At 47.7% G+C, this 24882-nt stretch overlaps 1 protein-coding gene across 2 annotated transcripts in view; it reads right to left on the bottom strand.

Annotated features, from left to right (window-relative positions):
* GALNT6 (polypeptide N-acetylgalactosaminyltransferase 6) overlaps nt 1-24882 on the bottom strand; it is a 67114-nt gene that overhangs the window by 10341 nt on the left and 31891 nt on the right. For both annotated transcript variants that reach the window (XM_060272106.2, XM_088661241.1), the window contains exons 3-6: nt 17029-17201; nt 13000-13149; nt 10647-10881; nt 5299-5416 (exon numbers count right to left, since the gene is read on the bottom strand). In XM_060272106.2, coding sequence (XP_060128089.2) covers nt 5299-5416; nt 10647-10881; nt 13000-13149; nt 17029-17201 — 676 coding nt within the window. The remainder of the gene's footprint in view (nt 1-5298; nt 5417-10646; nt 10882-12999; nt 13150-17028; nt 17202-24882) is intronic.

Below are 24882 nucleotides of genomic sequence, written 5' to 3'. Positions count from 1 at the left end.
CCCTGAGGCACCCCACAAGTGAGCGCCCAGGGGTCTGAACACTCATCCCCCACCACCACTTTCTGAACACGGCCCAGGAGGAAGGAGCGGAACCACTGCATGACAGTGCCCCCAGCTCCCAAGCCCTCTAGACGGTCCAGAAGGATGTTATGGTCGATGGTGTCAAAAGCCGCTGAGAGATCCAGCAGAACAAGGAAACAGCTCTTACCTTTGTCCCTAGCCCGCCGGAGATCATCGACCAGTGCGACCAAGGCAGTTTCAGTCCCATGATGAGGCCTGAATCCTGACTGGAAGGGATCCAAATGGTCCGCTTCTTCCAGGCGTGCCTGGAGTTGTTCCGCAACCACTCGCTCAATCACCTTGCCCAAGAATGGAAGATTTGAGACTGGGCGATAGTTGGCCATATTGGCCGGATCTAAAGATGGTTTTTTAAGAAGCGGTTTAATAACCGCCTCTTTCAGCGGGTCTGGGAAGGCTCCCTCATGGAGAGAAGCATTTACCAACCCGCGAAGCCCATCGCCCAGCCCTTCCTGGCTAGCTTTTATAAGCCAGGATGGGCAAGGATCAAGGAGACAGGTGGTTGGTTTCATTTGTCTAAGCAGCCTGTCCACATCCTCGGAGGTAACAGATTGAAATTGATCCCACAAAACTTGACTAGACAGGACTCTAGCACTCCCCCGCCCCGGCCCTGCTCCCACGGTGGAGTCTACCTCTTCCCGAATCTGAGCGACTTTATCTGCAAAAAACTTTGCAAAATCATTGCAGGAGATCATGTGGCCCGTACTGGGCCCGGATGGAGCAGGTGGTTCCGCTAAATTGCGAACCACCTGGAAGAGTCTCCTGCTGCTGTTTTCTGCAGATGCGATGGAGACGGTGAAGAAGGTCCTCTTCGCCGTCGCCATTGCCACTTGGTAGGCTCGAAGTTGAGCTCTAGCCCGTGTCCGGTCTGATTCAAAATGAGTTTTCCGCCACCGGCGCTCTAGCCGTCTCAACGACTGTTTCATTGCCCTCAGCGCCGGGGAAAACCACGGGGCTGTCCGGGCTCCATGCAATCTGAGAGGGCGCTTCGGAGCCAGACAGTCAATAGCGCTGGTTAACTCCGCATTCCAGCGGGCCACCAGGGAATCAGCTGAAAGGCCATCGACATGGGATAAAACATCCCCTACCACTCTTTGGAAGCCAATTGGATCCATTAAGTAGCGGGGGCGGACCATCCGAATCGGTCCCACCTCCCTGCAGAGGGAAAGGGTTGCGGAGAAGTCCAGTTGCACCAGAAAGTGATCTGACCATGGCACTTCTTTTGTTTCGCTTTTACTTAATGTCAGATCACCAACATCCATAGAGGTAAACACCAAGTCCAAGGCATGTCCGCGGCTATGAGTTGGGCCAGACTTATTCAGGGACAGCCCCATGGTGGCCATGCTTTCCACGAAGTCCCGAGCGGCTCCTTGTAAGGTCGTGTCGGCATGGATGTTAAAATCCCCTAAGACAACCAAGCTAGGTGTCTCCAGGAGCACATCCGACACGACCTGAAGCAGCTCGGGCAGGGAATCCTTGGTGCAGCGGGGAGGTCGGTACACCAAAAGGAATCCTGTACTGCCTCTATTGCCCAACTTCCAGAACATGCACTCAGAGAACTGGGTCTTCCCAATAGGACGCCTGGTGCAAACTAATGACTTCCTAAAAATCACTGCAACCCCCCCTCCCCGCCCAGATGGCCTGGGTTGCTGTGCATAAGAGAAACCTGGTGGGCAAGCAGCGCCAAGAACGGGCCCATCGGCTTCCTCCAACCAGGTCTCTGTCACACATGCCAGGTCAAATCCTCCATCCACAATCAGGTCGTGAATGGCGGTGGTCTTATTCATCATCGACCTGGCATTGCACAGCAGCACCTTCAGGTCATGTGGGTATCCCTTGCTGATTCCAATATCCGTCCGGTCAGGACCAGACCTGGAGGCAGGGATAGATGGAAAAATGCCACCTTGGCTGTGGTTGCAACCTGCGCCTCCATGGAAAGGGAGGCATCCAAGGTTACACCCAAGCTCTTGACAGAAGGGGCACCAGCAGAATCAGCATCACAATCATTAGGAAGCTGCCTATAGGCGGTTGGAGGATGTATGGCGGCTAACAGATTGAGATTGAATCCTGACAAGACAGAGGTACTGTTTGTGGTGGACAGGCGGTGGGCGGGTGTGGAGGACTCCCTGGTCCTGAATGGGGTAACTATGCCCCTGAAGGACCAGGTGCGCAGCCTGGGAGTCATTTTGGACTCACAGCTGTCCATGGAGGCACAGGTCAATTCTGTGTCCAGGGCAGCTGTTTATCAGCTCCATCTGGCACGCAGGCTGAGTCCCTACCTGCCCGCGGACTGTCTTGCCAGAGTGGTGCATGCTCTAGTTATCTCTCACTTGGACTACTGCAATGCGCTGTACGTGGGGCTACCTTTGAAGGTGACCCGGAAACTACAACTAACCCAGAATGCGGCAGCTAGAGTGGTGACTGGGAGCGGCCGCCGAGACCACATAACATCGGTCCTGAAAGACCTACATTGGCTCCCAGTACGTTTCCGAGCACAATTCAAAGTGTTGGTGTTGACCTTTAAAGCCCTAAACGGCCTCGGTCCAGTATACCTGAAGGAGCGTCTCCACCCCCATCGTTCTGCCCGGACACTGAGGTCCAGCGCCGAGGGTCTTCTGGCGGTTCCCTCACTACGAGAAGCCAAGTTACAGGGAACAAGGCACAGGGCCTTCTCGGTAGTGGCACCCACCCTGTGGAATGCCCTCCCACCAGAGGTCAAAGAGAACAACAATTACCAGACCTTTAGAAGGCATCTCAAGGCAGCCCTGTTTAGGGAAGCTTTTAATGTTTGATTTCTGTATTTTAATGTTTTGTTGGAAGCTGCCCAGAGTGGCTGGCGGAACCCGGCCAGATGGGCGGGGTATAAATAATAAATTATTATTATTATTATTATTATTATTATTATTATTATTATTATTATTATTTACCGAGCCAGACCACTGGTCCATCTACCTTAGTATTGTCTACCCTGACTGGCAGCTGCTCTCCAGGCTTTCAGATTAGAAGTGTCCCCAGTCCTACCTTGAGATCCAATTGTTTGAACCCAGGACCCTCTGCATGTGCAGCCACTGAGCTCCCAAATAATGCTTTCCCCTTACCAAAAATCACCCCTCCCCCACTCACATACAGGACAGAAGCTGGCCAGTTCGTCTTTCCTGGGTGCATGTGGGGAAATAGCAGCTTTGGAAAGGTGGCATGGAGAAAATGTTTGACACTGCCTCTCTCGCTCACCACAACTTTAAAAAGCAAACTATCATATGTTCTATCCTATGTGGTGGACTTGTAAAAGGGTAAAAGAGTATTGGGAAATAATTTGTAATGTATTTTAATCTGCATTTTAATCAATTAATCAATTGTTTTTCTTTCTTTTACGTTTTATTGTAATTTTATTGATGTCAGCCGCCCTGAGCCCGGCTCTCACTGGGGAGGGTGGGGTATAAATAAATTATTATTATTATTATTATTATTATTATTATTATTTGCTCCCTTCTGCTAGTTGGCTTTGGGCACATTATAGACCTGAGTACAGTCATACCTCGGTTTAACTACGCTTTGGTTTGAGTACTTTCAGTTTAAGTACTCTGCGGACCCGTCTGGAACAGATTAATCCACTTTCCATTACTTTCAATGGGAAAGTTCACTTCAGGTTAAGTACGCTTCAGGTTAAGTACGGACTTCCAGAACCAATTACACTCATACTTCGGGTTAAGTACGCTTCAGGTTGAGTACTCCGTGGACCATCTGGAACGGATTAATCCACTTTCCATTACTTTCAAAGGGAAAGTTCGCTTCAGGTTAAGTATGCTTCAGGTTAAGTACAGACTTCCGGAACCAATTGTGTACTTAAACCGAGGTGCCACAGAAGGCATTTCTGTGGGTGTACATTGGCAGTCCTGGATAGGAGATCCCTGGCTCTCTAAGAAACTTCTATACCCACTCCTGATTTTCCTTGCAGCCACAGGGTGGCACTCCAAACAGCTTTTAGCCTTTGAAAGCTGCTTTTCAGAGGGGCCCTTTTTTAAAATTAACATTAATGCTCGTAAAACCACCACAAAGAGCACCCATGTGACCCACTCAAGCTTTTCATTGCAATAATGAAAGGAAACATACTTCCCCTCCTTAAAAAGTATTTCAGTTATTTCCTTTATATAAAGGTAAAGGTAAAGGGACCCCTGACCATTAGGTCCAGTCGTGACCGACTCTGGGGTTGCGCGCTCATCTCACATTATTGGCCGAGGGAGCCGGTGTATAGCTTCCAGGTCATGTGGCCAGCATGACAAAGCCACTTCTGGCAAACCAGAGCAGCACACGGAAACGCCATTTACCTTCCCGCTATAGCGATTCCTATTTATCTACTTGCATTTTGACGTGCTTTCGAACTGCTGGGTTGGCAGGAGCTGGGACCAAGCAACGGGAGCTCACCCCGTCACAGGGATTCGAACTGCCGACCTTCTGATCAGCAAGCCCTAGGCTCAGTGGTTTAACCACAACACCACCTGGGTCCCTTTCCTTTATATACCCATATCTAATCTGTAAATTTTACCATGCTCACAGTATCCCAGATTTTCTTACACTTTCCTAGTAATTCTAAGGTAGCATGACTCAATAATGTGTAGTTGTCACACTTGCTGTGAGCAAATTCAGCACCACCTTGCTGCTTGCACATATCCTTTATCAATAGAAATGGAAGGTACACATGGTTAGAACTGCTGGCATGCAGGATGCATGTTTTATTGCAACAGGAATTACCCTCTCTTCCCCACCCCACCCCTTTTTCTCCATGGGGAAAGAGTTTGGAAGATTTTGCTTCCAGTTTTGGTTAACTACACCTTCCCTGTGCCATCCAAATCCGACAAACGATGATTAATCTTAACGATGGTTTATTTGAAACAAGCCAACTTTAAAACTGTGGTTTACGAAGCTGCTTGTTCCAATGAATCACAGTCATCATCAACCACAGGTTTAGGGTTTGGGTGCAATGTTAAATTATGGCTAATTGAAGCCTGAAAAAGACACCCCAGGGGAGGGAAGGGAGCCCAGGGGGAGACTAGGCTTGCTCACTTCACAATCCTTTAGTTTTGATATTTTGATTGATTGATTGATTGATGAATGAATGAATGAATGAATGTTTCCCTGTGCTGCAAATTTAGAACAGCTGGAAAATATGCTGGGCCATCCATAGCTGTACCGCAATTAGGATATTGTACCTTTCCTTCTTACCCGAAAGGACATCTCCACGTTTTCCCCACCCCAGATTTCCATCTGATCATCGTAAGAGCCGATGTGCTCAAAATAGGACTTGGAAATGGCAAAGAGTCCACCAGCAAATGTGGGAGTCCTGCAAAAAGGGAGAATTGTGAATATGTTATTCAAGTTCCAGTAAGAGAGATAATTAGTGAAAGGGAAACTGAAGTAGGTGTTCTTGCAGCATCAACCAGTGCTCAACATCCTCTCTGAAATTCCTAGTTTGAGCTTTAGGTTATAGACCTATGACTTGTTCCTTACACCGTCTGGGAACTGCATGCATCAATTTCAGTCAAGCAGGTTCTGCCCACCCCAGAATACCATCATTACAGGAGATCAGATCTGTGGCGAGGAGCCAAGGCTTTTCTTGCAATACCCCTGAGGCTTGGAGAGAAGATTCAGGCAACTCTGCAAGGGACATGCATTTAGGCTAGCTTTCTGAGGAGTGATCTGTCGATGCTTCTTTTTGCTGTTCTGTTGAATTAGGCTTTTTAAAAAGAAATTTATGCCTATGATTTTTGTATGTGTCTGAGAGGTGCATTTGTTTATGATTGCTTATATCAAGTTCCCAGTAGTCTGCCGTCCCAAAATCTAACTACTCCCACAACTGATGCTCTTACAGACCGCTGATCTGATCCTTGGAACTGTATTTTGAAAGTATTAAAACCAGGTCCTAAGCTATGTAACAGGAAGAATAAACATGTATTAAATAAAGCAGAACAAGAAGAACGTGCGAGAACAAGGACTAAGAGAACATCAAAGGCCTAGAAGGGACAGTTGACACCATTGCCCATCCATTGCTTCCATCACAGCTGCTGCTGCAAATCTCAAGGAAGTGCAGACTACTGTATCTAGATGCCCAAGACGTTCTTCAGGAATTACTGGGCACAAAATCATGGCTGGAGAGCATGCAAAGTATGTAGGGTTATTTTCCAACATGGTCCTTACAGAATCATTTAAGAAACCCTGAACCTTTGTGCAACTTTTCCAGTCACCACTACCTTCCAAACTTTCAAAAATAATATATTTTTGTTGTATGCTATTTTGTTGTATGCTATTTTACTTGGAGCCCTGTTGTCAAATAGATGTGAGGAATGGACAAGTTGATTGAATATTGTAAGAACCAGTATAAACCAATACATAGCTAGTAGGTCTCGAGTAAATCTAGCAGAGTTGAAATAGATAGGGTATTTAATAGAGAACAAATTGGATGATTAAAAAGATGTGGATTATGCAGTAGTGGAAAAGCAAAGGAACCAGGAAAAGTGTGGAAGGGAAGTCATATGGTATATGTATATATGCTGTATTTGATATGAAGCTGTAAGTAGGACAAGAGGAGGAGGGTTAAATATGCTCTCTGTTCCCATTTTTGAAAATTCAAATAATAATAAAAAAGATGTCAGGATTTAAGTGTTTTAAACAGTAGAAGCTGATCTGCCCCCCCACAATCTCTCTCTCTCTCTCTCTCTCTCTCTCTCTCTCTCTCTCTCTCTCTCTCTCTCACACACACACACACACACACACACACACACACACACATTCACTCCTTCTAGAAATTCCAAGCTCTTCATTCAAACTGAAACTATGAACAGCATGAACTTTCATACGCTTATTTTGCTTCCAAAAGTGCATAGAGCTCAAGACATGGCGTTGTATCCAATTTCAGCCATGCTCAGAGCAGACCCACTGAAATTAATGGGCATGACTGGCTTAAAAAGGTAAAGGGACCCCTGACCATTAGGTCCAGTCGTGACCGATTCTGGGGTTGTGCGCTCATCTCACATTATTGGCCGAGGGAGCCGGCGTATAGCTTCCAGGTCATGTGGCCAGCATGACAAAGCCGCTTCTGGCAAACCAGAGCGGCACATGGAAACACCATTTACCTTCCCGCTATAGCGGTTCCTATTTATCTACTTGCATTTTGACGTGCTTTAGAACTGCTAGGTTGGCAGGAGCTGGGACCGAGCAATGGGAGCTCACCCCATCACAGGGATTCGAACCACTGACCTTCTGATCAGCAAGCCCTAGGCTCAGTGGTTTAACCCACAGCGCCACCTGGGTCCCCAGGCTTAGGTCCCTTCATTTCAATAAGTCTACTCTTGAGAAGACCAGCAGCAACCAAGCCCAGATGTGTTGAAGGAGAGGGAGAGCTAAGGAGGAGATTGTGAGGCGGGCCTTGGCTGATCACACCAGAAGCAGCAGGAACAGCCCCGGTGCTTAGGATGGCGCTCAGTCACTAGGGACTTTAAGGCAGAGCCTTTTAGAGGCAGACAAGCCCTTCATTCAGCCTCGGGTATCATTACAGTAAATGCATATTGCCAAGCCAAAATTGAGAGCACTTGGGGACGAAGCTTTTCAATCTGCCCTGCTCCTTTCGTAAGAGGCATTTCTTTCTTTTTTTAAAAAAAGAGAGAAATGGAGATTGGAGTCGAAAACTTGCTTCAACAAGGCCCCCCCCCCCTCCTGAAACACAGCTCTGTTCTTACCAAGGCGAGCAGCACAGATTAAGAGCTGCTGACAAGCCAACCGGCCAGCCTCTCTCCCTCTCAGAATATGCAGCAGCAACAAAAAGGAGTCCCTGAGCCCCTTTTCATTGGGGGCAGAACAGCCTCCCGCCTGACCTCTGCACAAAGAGGAGCTGTACTTGAGGCCAAAAGGAACAGGGGTTTTGTCTCGCTGGTGCAATGGCGAGGGCCAGAGGGCCGGTATTAAATGTCTTCCACTTGATGAATTCAAGGTCATTTCGAGCTTTAAGAGGTTGGGATACTGGTTACCTTAATGACTCTGCAGCTGCCCACTGCCAAAACAGACAAGAGGTTGGCAGGCTTTGAAAAGAGAAAGGAATAAACCTTGGTTCTTTCATGTCACGGCCTTCATTATCCTGGCTTTTGTACCGCAAAAAGGGGTGGGCGGGGAGGGGAGTCCGGGCATGGTGTCTCATAAAGAACTTCCGAGTATACCAAGTGGTTTATAATCCTTATATCCCAAGGAAGCGCCAGGAGGTAGATCACACTAATTTATATTTTTTTCTAATGGGGGTGGTGGTATGCTAAGGGGGTGTCTACAACACAAAGTTATATTGTTGGACTCCAGCTCCCAGCAGCTCCAGCTGGCTTGGCCAATAGTCAGGGATGATGGGAGATGAAGTCCATGGGTTCCTCATCCCAGCACCTCAGGCCTGGCACCCACATGCAAATTCATCTCTAGATGACTGCAGTATCAAAGGATGACTTGTGTGTATGAATGGGCCCACTACACAGAAAGAACTGATTTCATCATTATACCCTCAAACACATTGCTTTTCACTGGCGTCCGTTCCCACACTAAACTGCAGGCATCCAAGCCGGACAAAGGTTTCATCCTAAGGTGCATGGAGAAATTAAGAGTGATGTGCAAACATGGGTGACCCAGATCTCAGGGGTCATTTACACCAAAGGTTGCCTCATCCACTAGAAGAATTACTGGCTACAAACCTGCATATCTGTGCAAGAGGTTTCCCCCCGCATGTGCAAATGTTGGCACTTCAGCCAGCCTTTCCCTTACACACCCATTTATCATGTCCCGAATTGTTCTCAAAGCTACTCCACTTCTGCATACCAGAAGCAATTCCTTTGCTATTTTGTTTGCAAGGTCACTTATAGGTTGGAATACATGGAGGGACAGGAAGGACTCAGAAGCTCCTGATTCTGCCTGTGATTGCTGGTTTTCTTTTGGCTCAATTCCACTGCTGATTGGGACGCGGGTGGCGCTGTGGCCTAACCCACAGAGCCTAGGGCTTGCTGATCAGAAGGTCAGCGGTTCGAATCCCTGTGATGGGGTGAGCTCCCGTTGCCTGGTCCCTGCTCCTGCCCACCTAGTAGTTCAAAAGCATGTCAAGTGCAAGTAGATAAATAGGTACCGCTCCAGCGGAAAGATAAACGGCGTTTCTGTGTGCTGCTCTGGTTTGCCAGAAGCGGTTTGTCATGCTGGCCACATGACCTGGAAGCTGTCTGCGGACAAATGCTGGCTCCCATGGCCAGTAAAGCGAGATGAGCGCAGCAACCCCAGAGTAATCTGTGACTGGACTTATCCCTTTCCCTTTACCACTGCTGATTGCCCTAAACTCAGTGTCTTTTTAGCCCACGGTAGCTGGCTTATTGAAAAACCAACTGAAAAAAGAAGTGGCTTTTCCAAATCACCATCAAACCATTGTTTGAAAAATAAAACGCCTGCGAATAACGTTAGTTCTGAAGGAAAGAAAAAACCCACTTTTGAAGTTTTGAATTCTGACATTTGGTTATTACCTCAAACCTCACAGTGCTACAGGGTTGTATCATTTAGCTGTTATTTTGTGGTTGGGATTTTGTGGGAGAATAGGTCCAACCACCCCAATACAACTGGAGCACTTCTCAGGCCATGCTCTCCCTATCTCCTACAGGACAGCCAAGAGGTCAGGCCGAAAGAGAAAGAAAGAGAGAAAGAAAGAAAGAAAGAAAGAAAGAGAGAGAGAGAGAGAGAAAGAAAGTGTGTTGGTGGGATTCCAACACTAAACACAAGGTGCCTGGAAACAGGGCCGTCTTAAGCCCATCCAGCGCCCTGGCACTAGGTCCCTGCAGCGCCCCCCTCCAGAGCCTCTCTAAGGGCCCGGGAGTGCCAAGCGGACTGCCGCAGCAGCGGGACGCCACCTCTGAGGACTCCACGCTGCGCCTCCTTCTCCTTTCCCCAGCGCTGGGTTCCGCTCAGTCAAGCTTCGCCACCAGCGCGCACACCACGGGACCAGCAAGAGCTGCTTGGGCGCTGTGCTGAGAAGGAGCGCAGTCCTGGCCAGATCGCCGGAACCCTGCTCTCACTTGGCGCCTTTCCAGCGCCCTCCAGCGCCCGGCGCCGTGGTTCTCCGCGCCACTAGCCTCTATGGCTAGGACGGGCCTGCCTGGAAAACTCTGTTGCTGGCTCTCACACAGCTAAAATGAAGCAAAAAGGACGCTGCTACCTTATTCTACAAACAGTGCAAAGGGACCGTTTTAGGAGAGGCTTTCTTCTCCCTTTCCACTTCACGACTCTTCTAAGATGACACCTCCCATCTGCTGTTTTTGTGAGTGCCTTAAACCACCACAACATCAGTTGCATTCCTGTCTCATTAAGGCATTTGGATAAATAAATAAAAAAAACACTTTCATTTGATCCAACAAATGAAGCCAAACAATAATTACTGAATTTTATCAGGGCAACTACGCAATGAGTGTGTGGGTTTTGGTGCAGATGACACTGTGATCTGCACAGAGGTTTACTTAACAGTGAGTGGCATAAAAAGATCTATCAGAAAGGAGCTTTCATCATGGACCTACTTGATGGGATAAGTCTCATCTTTCCTTCTCTGCTTCTCATGCTGAGGGATGGACTCCCATCCAAAAGTCAGGCTCCAGTCAAAGTTGCCCCGGCTGTGCTGCTTCCCATACTGAATTGGCTTGGAAAACTCAAAAGTGTTCAAGTCAATGGTGGTGATATCTGGACTGACCACAGCGGTGGGTTCCTCAGCAATGCGCGATAAGAGAGGCTCCAACCAGCCATGGAAACATTCACCTAAAAAGAGAGAAGGGGAAATGGATGACATCATCTGATGTTGTCTCTACGCAAGCTTTGATTGTCCCGGGTCATTACACCCTTGGAAATCCTTTCCCTTGACCTCATCTTATTGACATTGTTAACAGCCACTTCTTCTCTCTTCCACCTTCTCCTTGTCCCCCAAGGAGAAAATGACAGCTCCTAATCACCTTACCATGCAGACATACCTGCCAAGTTGCTGTCGGAGAAATAAGGGACTGGACCGGACGTAGCAGACCGGAAGTTGTGCTGCCGCCATTTTGGAACTGGGCAGAGCATGCTCAGAAGCGACTTTTGATGCTGCTTTGCCCAGTTCCAAAATGGCCGCCATGCCAGAAGTCGCACTGCAGCCATTTTGGAACTGGGCAGAGCTGCATCAAAAGTCGCTTCTGAGCATGCTCTGCCCAGTTCCAAAATGATCGCCACGCCAGAATAAACTGGGGAAAAACAAAAAAACCCCGTTTTTTCAGCTGGGAACAGCTGGAAAAATGGGGGTTTCCCAGGGAATACGGGAGACTTGGCAGCTATGCATGCAGATGTACACAGAAGCAATTTTTATTAAAAAATTTCCACTGCCTAGCAGTCTACCACACTATTATACAGGTAGATGCCCAGAACTGGAAAACTCCAAATAACTGGATGCTAATATCAGGGCTCTCCCTGACTTCTCATATTTCTAATTTCATAGCCTGGAACTGATTTACATTCTGGAATAACCATTTCAGGGTCCAAAAATATTGTGCAGAGCCACTGTGAAAATGAACAGTGGCCTCTGGTGGTAACATTGAGAAATCATCCCAATACAATAAGCCAGGCATCCCCAAACTTCGGCCCTCCAGATGTTTTGGACTACAATTCCCATCATCCCTGACCACTGGTCCTGTTAGCTAGGGATCATGGGAGTTGTAGGCCAAAACATCTGGAGGGCCGCAGTTTGGGGATGCCTGCAATAAGCACTAGTTTTCTACTAGCAGGTTGGGAGCCACGGGTGAGTGGCAGCCTGATCCAAGGTGGGTCTCAACAGGAGAATCATCACCATTAAATACATAGTAAAAAGAAAGAAAGAAAAAGAAATGGGTCCCCAAATACATGCTTGGGTTAAACATGTAACCCTCCAGAGGTTGTTCAATTCCCATCAGACCCAGCCTATGCAGACAATGGTTGCAGTGCAGTGTGAGAACATAACACCATGAGGTCATCCTGCTGTATCTGCGTGGAGGCTTCCTCGAGTTCCTTCAACAAAATTCAGCCCAGCCAGAAAAGGTCTGGAACTATGACAGATCCCACATTGGATGCCTCCATTTGTTCCACCCTAGTTCTGCTGCTATGCACTGTAGGAAGAATAATCCTCCTTCCTTTTGGCCTTCGCTTTTTAGCCTGCTTCAGAAATATGCTACTCTTCTATCGATGCAATAGCAGGCACAAACAAACTGCGTGCCAAAGAAAGCCACACTTTGTGCAAATAGAAAGAAAGAGAGAACCAAAACATGCATGCCATTTTCATAACGCACAGCCCGGGGCTGTATCCTATTGTGCCTTCCATGAGCAGAACGTTACAAAATCAGGATTCCTCACTCTCACCCCCAATCAAAGAGGACATGCACACATGCATGTAAGTCTCTTGATTTGGACCAGCCAGTTGGTGCCATGTATGTGTGAATGAGTCCTTTGAGCCTCACACCATCTCCTAACGCACAGTCCTGCTGAGCTGAGTCTGCCCACACTTTCAGCTGCCAACCACGTTGATGCACACATACAGAGGAACTACATTGTTCTTCTGCACTTGATCACCGGCAACTGACCTTGCGAAGCAGCTCAGGTTGAGAAGCACAGCACCCGAGGCAATGGCCAGACTCATATCTGTGCTGTTTGATCTCCCGCAGCTCATTCGCGCATGCAGCTCACGATCGGATGCTTCCGTTAGCAGTAGTTTGCAAACTAGCCTCAATGGTACAGCCATCAAACCACATGCACAGCACTGTGTGTGTGTGTGCTGGCTTTGCAAAGCAAGACAGAGTTGCCAGCCTTGGCAATATTTTGCCTCTAGAAGACCCACATCAAGGACTGAGCTCGCCAACGGAGAGAGTTGTGACTTACAGTGAGCATCTAGGAACGTGAGCACGTCTCCCGTAGCAACGCTGGCACCCAGCAGCCGGGCAGTGATCAAACCCTTCCTTTCCAGCTGCCGGACGACCTTCACTATCTGCAGTTGCTTCACATAGCTGTCCAACTCGTCTTTCAAGTAGTCTGGAACAGAGTGTATCAAGTGTTAGAGGGGGCACAGCGCTCAAACGCCTGGCAACTGTGTGGAAAAGTGCAGAAGGTGAGATTCGTTCCGAGTACAAGTTTAAAACCTTTTTTGTAAAAAAAGCTGCTTAACATATCCTCTCCCCTCCCCCTTCACAACATATTAAAAACTAATAGGTGGTCATGGATTCGGACTGCAATAAGCAGGGCAAGGAGAAGAGAAGGAGGGGATGGGGACAGGAACGGGAACGGAGAGGGCAGGAGTGGAGAAGCTTCTGCAGTTGGGGGGTGACAATTCCTTTTGGGGGCAGGGCACCAAGGGCAAAGGCATCTGGAGCAATGGATGTCAATTCTACCTTTGTACAGGGATGTATGGTGGAGTGTTAAAGGTAAAGGTAAAGGGGCCCCTGACCATCAGGTCCAGTCGTGTCCGACTCTGGGGTTGCGGCGCTCATCTTGCTCTATAGGCCGACAGCTTCCAGGTCATGTGGCCAGCATGACAAAGCTGCTTCTGGCGAACCAGAGCAGCGCACGGACAGCGCCGTCTTAAGTGCCCCTGTCGCCATGGTGCGCCAGATCTCTCCGGCGCCCTTCCGCCCCATTTCCCAGCGCGGTGGGCGGGTGGGCACAGCGCTGCTGCGCGGCGGGCGGGCAGGCACAGCGCTATCTCTCCGGTGCTCTCCCGCCACGTTTCCCAGTGCGGTGGGCAGGTGGGCGCTGCGCGCAGCTGCGCAGCGGACCGGCCGGCCAGCGGGCGGGCGCAGCTCGCGGCGCCCTCCTGGCTGGCCGGCGCCATGGTGCCCTGCGCCACCGGGGGTCTACGTAGAGCCGGCACTGCGCACGGAAACGCCATTTACCTTCCCGCCGGAGCGGTCCCTATTTATCTAATGCACTTTGATGTGCTTTCAAACTGCTGGGTGGGCAGGAGCTGGGACCGAGCAACAGGAGCTCACCCCGTTGCAGGGATTCGAACCGCCGACCTTCTGATCAGCAAGCCCTAGACTCTGTGGTTTAACCCACAGCGCCACCTGGGTCCCTTCGTATGGAGTGTTAGGGGAGGGCTATAGTTTTAAGTCTTGTTTTAAAGGTATTTGTGTTTTTTGTGTTTCTAACTATCTGCAGTGTAAACCTTGAGAGGGTTGCTTAGAAGGCATCCCTTAGAATCTAAGCCTAGTCCTTCTTTAGGCACTCAGCTCACTGCCAGGTATGGCGCATGGCAGGAAGCGGTTCAAGTCACTGTGGTGAGACATGGCCTGCTTTGGCTCTTCTGCTGCATCGGGTTTTGAGACAAACTTGAAAAGCAGCTGCACGGAAGAGACCGCTTGAAACAGCACCTGCAGGAACAGGCAGCGCAGTACCAAGAAAAACGACTGTGAAATGGAGGCAACCACCAGATAAAAAGGAGCTGTGCTAGCCTGTTGCAGTAACACACATTCTCTCTCTCTCTCTCTCTCTCTCTCTCTCTCTCTCTCTCTCTCTCTCTCTCACACACACACACACACACACTCCTCCCCTTCCTCCAAACAACAGCTAAAGGTGCTTCCGGATGACCTGTTTATTGAACATTCATTCTGCTTTGTTTGCAGGGAGGCTAGATCACATTATATCAAAGTAAGTGTCCCAACCTGTTTTCTACTGCATTTCCCCATCACTTTTCTGAGCACAAAAAGGCTGATCTTTTGAGGAGCGGGTTTGTTGCACAAGACGTACCAGTCAATTATAGTTGCACAACCTGAATTGGCCAGTTATGCGGTTGAGTCTCACCTGAAAATAGCGACAGTCTGGAAGTGCACTAAGCAGTTGGTGATACTTAATTAAACAACTTCCATCAGCCTCAGCCAGCGTAGTCAATGGTCAGGGATGATGGAAGTTGTAGTCCACAATATCTGGAGGGGATAATGTTGGTTAACCCCTGGACTAGATGTAGCATCCAAATGTTTTGGATGGAAGAACCAGCAAAAAATCAAAACAGAACAGAACAAAACCCACAAGGAAGTGGAAACTATTTGATGTGTGCAAGTGCTAGGCATACAGTTTTGATATTCTGGGTCACCTAATTTAGTGCCGCACAAGACTCAGAAGGCAACAGAAGTCTTCCACCAACAACAGTATGACATGCTGAACAGGCATTTAGTTTTTCTCCCCAGTTCTTCCCACTGACTACAGAGATTTAGGGCCAAACACCTATCATTTCTGTGCCTAGGCATACCATGCTGGCCGATACTTCCATGCATTCTTAGCCTTCCCAGAAGCAATGCTCAGATGGAAATTGAGCAACACTCCCAGCAGAGCATTTCCTTTGGATTTGGTGAACGCACTGTATACCTGCTCAAAGGCCCAAACAGAAGTGATGACATTTTCTAAAAGAAGGGAGGGAGGAGGATGGAAGAAGGAAGGAAGGAAGGAAGGAAGGACCTAAGCAGGTATTAGGGGAGGAGAATTCCAAGCATAAGAGATGGACAGAGATTAAAGATTTGCTGCCTTCAGGCTGTCATTATTTTGCAGGAGAGACTCAAGCACAACCTAGTACTTTAGATTTGAGCAGCTACAGTGGATTAAAGGGCTCTGTCAATATCCCAGCGCAACAAATCCACTACAAAAGGGGACTTCTGCAGTTGGGAAGGTAATGGGGAATGCATAGAGAAGTGTGGGATGAACAGATAACTAATGATAAAACATACCGGTATCCTCACAAGCAAATCAGGATTAACACAAAACAAATATTACTTGACGTATGACTGCTCTGCAAACAAATCAGAACAAATGTTCAATAAAGTTTGGAAAGAATCTAACCTCCATGTAAGCTTTGTGCAAGCAATGCTTACACAAAACAATGCTTAACAAACAAATTGTCTGGAAGAGCTTAGAGCAGGCATCCCCAAACTGCGGCCCTCCAGATGTTTTGGGCTACAACTCCCGTGATCCCTAGCTAACAGGACCAGTGGTTGGAGAAGATGGGAATTGTAGTCCAAAACATCTGGAGGGCCAAAGTTTGGGGATGCCTGGCTCAGAGTGAGCAGGCAATTAAATAACTGACTAGCTGATATGTTAGAAAGAACTCACAAACCCTCCTTGATGAGTTCAACAGCCTTCTGAGAACCCGAGTAGCTGAGATTCAGGAAAGCACATACTCTTCATCTCCCTGCTCCACCCCTGGGAAGTCCTGATGTTGGACTGTGTCATTATCCTAACCTCGGGCACAACCAATTTAGATTACTAAATGGCAGCTTGTGGTTACTAAAGTTGCCCAAGTGAGCAATTTATTCTCAGAAGGAAGCTAAATATGGCCTGTCACATCTACAGATCACGGGGAAATGTGTCTCCAGTCAAATGGCAGAACGACCGCTCCCCACATTAAACGGGGGGGGGGGATTTTTGCGTGGTCGCGTGCAGCCCCCTGGCCCACACAGCGGCTACCTGGTAGTTCAGATCTGGCCACTACCTCTTCAGGCTGGATACCTGGGGTCTCCGCCTACCCCAAGCCAATCGTCTAATCCCACCTGGGGAGGTGTTGCCAGGGGACAGGCCAGGTAAGGGGGAGGGACTTTCCAGCTCACACAATAGAATTTGCGTGGTCGCGTGCAGCCCCCTGGCCCACACAGCGGCTACCTGGTAGTTCAGATCTGGCCACTACCTCTTCAGGCTGGATACCTGGGGTCTCCGCCTACCCCAAGCCAATCGTCTAATCCCACCTGGGGAGGTGTTGCCAGGGGACAGGCCAGGTAAGGGGGAGGGACTTTCCAGCTCACACAATAGAATTTGAATCTTACCTGCAAATGTCTCCCTCATCCCTAGAGCCCTTATGCAAAGGCAAGAGGTTTGTTCTGCCTTTCAGGGTGAAGCCCCGCACGCATCCAGCTCCCAAGAGGCTGTACTTACCATCTGTACTGGCATCATCCACAAGAATGATTTCCTTTAGCAATATCGCTGGGGAGGAGTACAGGACGCTGAAGACAGTGCGAAGCAAGGTTGACCAGGCCTCGTTATGGAAGACGATGACAACGGTGGTGGTTGGGAGGGGAGGGCAGCGTTTGAACTTTTGGTCGATGCACCTACAAAAGGAACATCAAATCCGTGGTGTGCATGAGATGAAGGAAGGGTTGCTCTGTTCCCCCTCTAGTTACAAGAGCAGGGATGGGGCAACATGTGGCCCTCCAGCTATTGTTGGACTACAACTTCTATCAGCCTCAGCCAGTAGGTCCAACAGCCAAGAATGACTGTTTGGGAGTCACCCAAAGAGCTACATCTTCCCCATTCCTATAGCGAATCTTAAACGTCTCTCTTTAAACCAGATAGATATTGGTCTCTATGCTGTTAAAAAAACCAGGGTTGGCTCTACCATTAGGCAGAGTGAAGCAATGGCCTCAGGTAGCAGATATTGGGAGGAGGGCACCAGCAACCAACCATTTGAAGGTGACCTGGAAACTACAACTAATCCAGAATGCGGCAGCTAGACTGGTGACTGGGAGCGGCCGCCAAGACCACATAACACTGGTCTTGAAAGACCTACATTGGCTCTCACAGTACGTTTCCGAGCACAATTCAAAGTGTTGGTGCTAACATTTAAAGCCCTAAACGGCCTCGGTCCAGTATACCTGAAGGAGCGTCTCTACCCCCATTGTTCAACCCAGACATCCCTCGCTGTGATGGCCTTCTCGGTAGTGGCCCTGTGGAACGCGCCTCCCACCAGATGTCAAAAACAACTACCAGACTTTTAGAAGACATCTGAAGGCAGCCCTGTTTAGGGAAGCTTTTAATGTTTAATAGTTTATTGTATTTTAATCTTTTGTTGGAAGCCGCCCAGAATGGCTAGGGAATATTTATTTATTTTATAAAATGCTTTGATGGTGTTTCCTGCTTAGCAGGGGGTTGGACTGGATGGCCCTTGTGGTCTCTTCCAACTCTATGATTCTATGATGATGATGATGATGATGATGATAATCATCATCATCATTATTATTAGGCTATCCCCCCTACAGAATAGACCAGAGTCATGTGTACTGCCACTGAGTACTCCCCTCCCAATGCTAGCACAGTGATGGCGAACCTTTTAGAGACCGAGTGCCCAAACTGCAACTCAAATCCCACTTATTTATCGCAAAGTGCCAACATGGCAATTTAACCTGTATATCTCATTTGTTCTGTGTATTTCACCTTTCTTCTTTATGACTGCTGTTGTAATAAATAATCCTTCATAAAAGTTATTGCATTACATTCTTCATTAAATTATCTTTCCATTGATATATAATTTTATGGTATAACTTAGTGCTTTTTTTCTTTCCTAAAATAATGTTTAGGGGTACTCTCATTTTGACTCAAGAAAATCACCAGAGGGAAAATAAATACAGTTCAAATCGGGGAAAATAAATGCAGCGAATTTCTTCTCCCGTTAAATTCACAAAATGTTTAGGGGTATGCGTCCACCTGTGTTCCCACAGAAAAAAAAGCACTGGTATTGCTTAAAACGAAGTGGTGTTATGAGCCATAAAACCTCGGAAATACATTTTCCCTAGAAGGTTCTACAATTTTGGCCACTAGTGTACACTAGAGGGCTGTAGTAAGAGCCACCCTCCAGTGAGATTTGTACACGTACAAATAAAAACAAACAAACAAATAAATAATGGGGTAATAATAATAATAATAATAATAATAATAATAATAATAATAATACTTTATCATTACTATCATCACCATTATTATTATTATTATCCATTTCTTTGGCTCCTGTTTGATCGCAGCCTCCACAGAATGAATTTCTCTGTTGGCTTCCGCGGGAAAGCCCAGCGAACATGTCAGCCCCTTCTTAGGTTGCCGTCTTTATATGCTTACTAACCTGGGAGTTAAGCCCTGCTGAACTCAAGGCGGCTTACTCCCGAGTAGGAAAAACAGACTGGCGGGAGGCCCTGGCGCATCAGACTTTGTACGGCACGCAAGAGCCCCCCTCCCCTCTCCTCTCCCCCTCCCCCCCAGCACAGAAACTACGGCTCTGCTGAGGCGACGGCGTGCGTGCCCACATTGAAGGCTCTGAGTGCCCTCTCTGGCATGCGATGGATGGCCATCTATCATGGATGTTTTAGTTGAAATTCCTGCATTGCAGGGGGTAGGACTAGATGACCCTTGGAGTACCTTCCAATTCTACGATTCTATGATTCTATATGTAACATTCCAGGACATGCAACACGAAACAGTTCTTGGTGAAAGGTAAAGGTACCCCTGATCGTTAGGTCCAGTCACGGACGACTCTGGGGTTGCGGTACTCATTCGCTTTATAGGCCGAGGGAGCCAGCGTTGGTCCGCAGACAGCTTCCGGGTCATGTGGCCAGCATGACAAAGCCGCTTCTGGTGAACCAGAGCAGCACACGGAAACACTGTTTATCTTCCCGCCGGAGCGGTACCTATTTATCTATTTGCACCTGACGTGCTTTCAAACTGCTAGGTGGGCAGGAGCTGGGACTGAGCAACAGGAGCTCACCCCATCACGGGGATTCAAACTGCCAACCTTCTGATCGGCAAGCCCTAGGCTCTGTGGTTTAGACCACAGTGCCACCTGCATCCCTTCTCTTGGTGAAAACATGAGTTTTTTAAAAAAAGAGTCCAAGGCTTCAAATAATTTCTACAACTTGCTCCCCTTCCCACCAATCTCTTTCGGTTTCAATGGCCATACTCTTCTCTCTGAATTTTCCAGCAGGAAGGCAGACGAGTCCCTTAAATGCTGCATACCTCTGGTCCACATCAAAAGGAGGAATACGTTCCACATGGTAGATCAAGTTTTTTCTTCTGCCTCTCCCCCTGCCCCCCCCCCAAGTGCTCAACAATAAAAGTTTCATTCATGGGCTCCCTCCATCTGAGCCAATTTCCCCAGCTCTCCCGATTTATGGTTTTGGTTCTGGGAGGGCTTTGCACTTTAATTTAAATTGGTTTATGCCTCTTTGGTTGACTGAATAACATTCTTGCAACTCCCTGCCTAGAACAGCGCATTCTTCCATTGTGACATCTACACCTGCTAGGCAGAAATAATCGGTCTCTGGGAGGGCGGGAGGTAAGGAGAGAGACTGTCTGCAATCGCTCCCCCTTCAGCCTAGTTTTTTTTTTGAGCCATTATTCGGGTCGCCTTTGTTGGCTCCCTTCTTCCCACCCACCGCAAGGCCTTGACTGACTTATCTCCCCTCTATGAGAAGCAGCAGTGGCCTCAGACCACAGGGAGGGGAGGAGAAGGAACAAGCGTCACGTTTGACTCCTTCCTCGCCCCCCTGCTGCACTGTAAGCCGTGTCTGTTCCACTTGGCAAGCAAAGTGAAGACGAAGAAGAAATGGAAGGGGGCGCCGACACTGTTAGAAGTGGGAAGAAATGGAACAAAACCAAGGGCGGGCAACGGATGGGATAAGAAAGTTTTTGAACTTGGGCTGGTGGGGGGGGGAGAAGAGAGGGTTGCAATTGTAAATGCTTGCTGCTTGATAAATGGGACGCTAGTGGGGCGTAGAAGGTAGGGGAAAGCAGGAGAAGGAGGAGTAGCCGTGGATAATTAAAAAGTGAGAAACGCACCTCGGGCCTTTTTCTTCACCACGGATGAGAACCAGCTCTTAGGAGAGGGGATTTTGGCAGGGGGAAATCCACCTCCTGCCCCAGCTGCCTGCCAATTGCCACTTCTTCAGTAGATAGTGCCCAGGAATCTGTGCAGGCAGCTGGAATGGGGAGACTTTCTTGATAGCACCCCCCTCCCCCAGACCTCCAAATGGCCCAAAGTAGCAGCTACAGAGTTTATTTTCACCAGGACAGTTCAGCCAATATTGCCAGGTGGTCACCAGTTCACCACAGTTTACAAATTTTGAATGGTCTTGTAATTAGAGCCAAAATGAATATTTGCAAAATACTTAAAGCTCAGCACAACAAACAAACAAACAAACAAGACCCAAAATACTTAAAACTTAGCACAGAAACCCCCAAACCCCAACCAAACAACTTCTAAATGAGAATTTTCAACTCCACATTCACAATTTCAACGAGACGTTAAAAAATAATATCCTCACAATTGGAAAGCTTCAGACATGCTGGAATCTCTTAGTTGTTTTGATACGCTTCAAAAACAAAACCCTAATAATAATGATGATGATGATGATGCAAACAACTTGTATTCCAAGGAGCTGGAAGCAATGTTCTTCGTTGTAGCCCCTTCCACCCTAAGAAAGTGTGTGACTGGCTCAACGTCACCCAGTGAACTTTATGGCTGAATGGGGGTTTAAATCCACATCTACCACTGGTCCTAGTTCAATGTTCCAGCTATTATACTGTACTGATGTTTTTATACTACTTAATTACATATTGACCCAAATTCCACAAAATGGTTGTGCTAGTGGGAGCCAGCGCAAGGACTCTATCTAGTGCAATGGGGCTTTCTACCCTCTCCTCCTCCCCAATAGGCTGGGGGGGTGTCAGGAGGAACCCCAGAACAGCACACAGGGAGAGCATAGGCGAGATCATCCTGTCAGGCGAGCAGAAATTATCATAATAGTGTGATGTTGAATTCCTCCCACTTTCTTCAAAATATGCCAATGAATGATCTTCAAGGCAACCTTTGCCAACCTGATGCACACTTTAGACTGCAGCTCCCATCAGCCCCAGCCAGCATGGCCAAAGGTCAAGGAAGATGGGAGCTGTAGTCCACGACAGGCAGAGGTCACCTGGCTGTCAAAGGCTGTGCTAAGGAACCCTGGATCCTTGGAGATTCTCAATGCAAAGATCATCAACAGGAGACAATCTTCATGGAATATACTTTCCCTATAGCAATGGATCTTTTCCTGCAACATGCAGATAAAGGGCAACATTGGGTGTGTTACAGAGCACATTATTCGTTCACAATGGGTGAAGATGAAGCAAAACAACCAGGGCCGGCTCTAGGTAGAGTCCGGGTGTTGTGGGGTGCCAGGGCGCTGGGCCGGTAGGTGGGGCGCTGCGTGACGAAGCCGCGCGGAAGCCATGCTGCACGTTGCGGGGGCGGGGGCGCCGGAGTGATCTCCGCCCCTCAGCGCCAGGGCGCCCGACCTGCTCGAGACTGCCCTGAAAACAACATGGTATCCATACACGGCAAATTTGCAAAGTTCCCATAGGGTGCATGTAAGAATTCTCTGGCAAAGAAGACAATGTGGAAAGTGCTCTCTGAAGTAAGCAAGCTACACGTCCAGCTGGTTTTAATGGTATTAAGCTTGTCTGATGTCATCTTTGCTGCCATGGTCATTCTAGTGGCTATATATTTTATTGTTTTTAAAGATATCTTGATCTTACGTGTTTATGGTGTTTGCCATTTTGATTTTGCCTACTGCATTTTATTGACCTTGTTGGAGTCCTTGCCCTAAAAGATGGCCTATAAATACCTTATTGTTGTTGTTTAGTCGTTTAGTCGTGTCCGACTCTTCGTGACCCCATGGACCATAGCACGCCAGGCACTCCTGTCTTCCACTGCCTCCCGCAGTTTGGTCAAACTCATGTTGGTAGCTTCGAGAACACTGTCCAACCATCTTGTCCTCTGACGTCCTCTTCTCCTAGTGCCCTCAATCTTTCCCAACATCAGGGTCTTTTCCAAGGATTCTTCTCTTCTCATGAGGTGGCCAAAGTATTGGAGCCTCAGCTTCACGATCTGTCCTTCCAGGGAGCACTCAGGGCTGATTTCTTTAAGAATGGATAGGTTTGATCTTCTAGCAGTCCATGGGACTCTCAAGAGTCTCCTCCAGCACCATAATTCAAAAGCATCAATTCTTCGGTGATCAGCCTTCTTTATGGTCCAGCTCTCACTTCCATACATCACTACTGGGAAAACCATAGCTTTAACTATACGGACCTTTGTCGGCAAGGTGATGTCTCTGCTTTTTATGATGCTGTCTAGGTTTGTCATTGCTTTTCTCCCAAGAAGCAGGCGTCTTTTAATTTCGTGACTGCTGTCACCATCTGCAGTGATCAAGGAGCCCAAGAAGGTAAAATCTCTCACTGCCTCCATTTCTTCCCCTTCTATTTGCCAGGAGGTGATGGGACCAGTGGCCATGATCTTGGTTTTTTTGATGTTGAGCTTCAGACCATAATTTGCGCTCTCCTCTTTCACCCTCATTAAAAGGTTCTTTAATTCCTCCTCGCTTTCTGCCATCAAGGTTGTGTCATCTGCATATCTGAGGTTGTTGATATTTCTTCCGGCAATCTTAATTCCGGCTTGGGATTCATCTAGTCCAGCCTTTCGCATGATGAATTCTGCATATAAGTTAAATAAGCAGGGAGACAATATACAACCTTGTCGTACTCCTTTCCCAATTTTGAACCACTCAGTTGTTCCATATCCAGTTCTAACTGTAGCTTCTTGTCCCACATAGAGATTTCTCAGGAGACAGATGAGGTGATTAGGCACTCCCATTTCTTTAAGAACTTGCCATAGTTTGCTGTGGTCGACACAGTCAAAGGCTTTTGCATAGTCAATGAAGCAGAAGTAGACGTTTTTCTGGAACTCTCTAGCTTTCTCCATAATCCAGCGCATGTTTGCTATTTGGTCTCTGGTTCCTCTGCCCTTTTGAAATCCAGCTTGCACTTCTGGGAGTTCTCGGTCCACATACTGCCTAAGCCTGCCTTGTAGAATTTTAAGCATAACCTTACTAGCGTGTGAAATGAGCGCAATTGTGCGGTAGTTGGAGCATTCTTTGGCACTGCCCTTCTTTGGAATTGGGATGTAGACTGATCTTCTCCAATCCTCTGGCCATTGCTGAGTTTTCCAAACTTGCTGGCATATTGGGTGTAGCACCTTAACAGCATCATCTTTTAAAATTTTAAATAGTTCAGCTGGAATATCATCACTTCCACTGGCCTTGTTATTAGCAGTGCTTTCTAAGGCCCATTTGACTTCACTCTCCAAGATGTCTGGCTCAAGGTCAGCAACCACACTACCTGAGGTGTACGAAACCTCCATGTCTTTCTGGTATAATTCCTCTGTGTATTCTTGCCACCTCTTCTTGATGTCTTCTGCTTCTGTTAGGTCCTTACCACTTTTGTCCTTGATTATGGTAATCTTTGTACGAAATGTTCCTTTCATATCTCCAATTTTCTTGAACAGATCTCTGGTTTTCCCCATTCTATTGTTTTCCTCTATTTCTTTGCATTGCTCATTTAAGAAGACCCTCTTGTCTCTCCTTGCTGTTTTTTGGAAATCTGCATTCAGTTTCCTGTATCTTTCCCTATCTCCGTTGCATTTTGCTTGCCTCCTCTCCTCCGCTATTTGTAAGGCCTCGTTGGACAGCCATTTTGCTTTCTTGCATTTCCTTTTCCTTGGGATGGTTTTCGTTGCTGCCTCCTGTATAATGTTACGAGCCTCCATCCATAGTTCTTCAGGCACTCTGTCCACCAAATCTAAATCCTTAAACCTGTTCCTCACTTCCACTGTGTATTCATAAGGGATTTGATTCAGATTGTATCTTACTGGCCCAGTGGTTTTTCCTACTTTCTTCAGTTTAAGCTGGAATTTTGCTATAAGAAGCTGATGATCTGAGTTACAGTCAGCTCCAGGTCTTGTTTTTGCTGATTGTATAGAGCTTCTCCATCTTTGGCTGCAGAGAATATAATCAATCTGATTTCGATGCTGCCCATTTGGTGATATCCATGTGTAGAGTCGTCTCTTGTGTTGTTGGAAGAGAGTGTTTGTGATGACCAGCTTGTTCTCTTGACAGAACTCTATTAGCCTTTGCCCTGCTTCATTTTGAACTCCAA

Source organism: Zootoca vivipara, chromosome 2 (assembly GCF_965207765.1).
Source record: "Zootoca vivipara chromosome 2, rZooViv2.hap1.1, whole genome shotgun sequence".
NCBI classification, from domain to species: Eukaryota; Metazoa; Chordata; class Lepidosauria; order Squamata; family Lacertidae; genus Zootoca; species Zootoca vivipara.
This window is presented reverse-complemented; position numbering and strand designations above follow the sequence as displayed.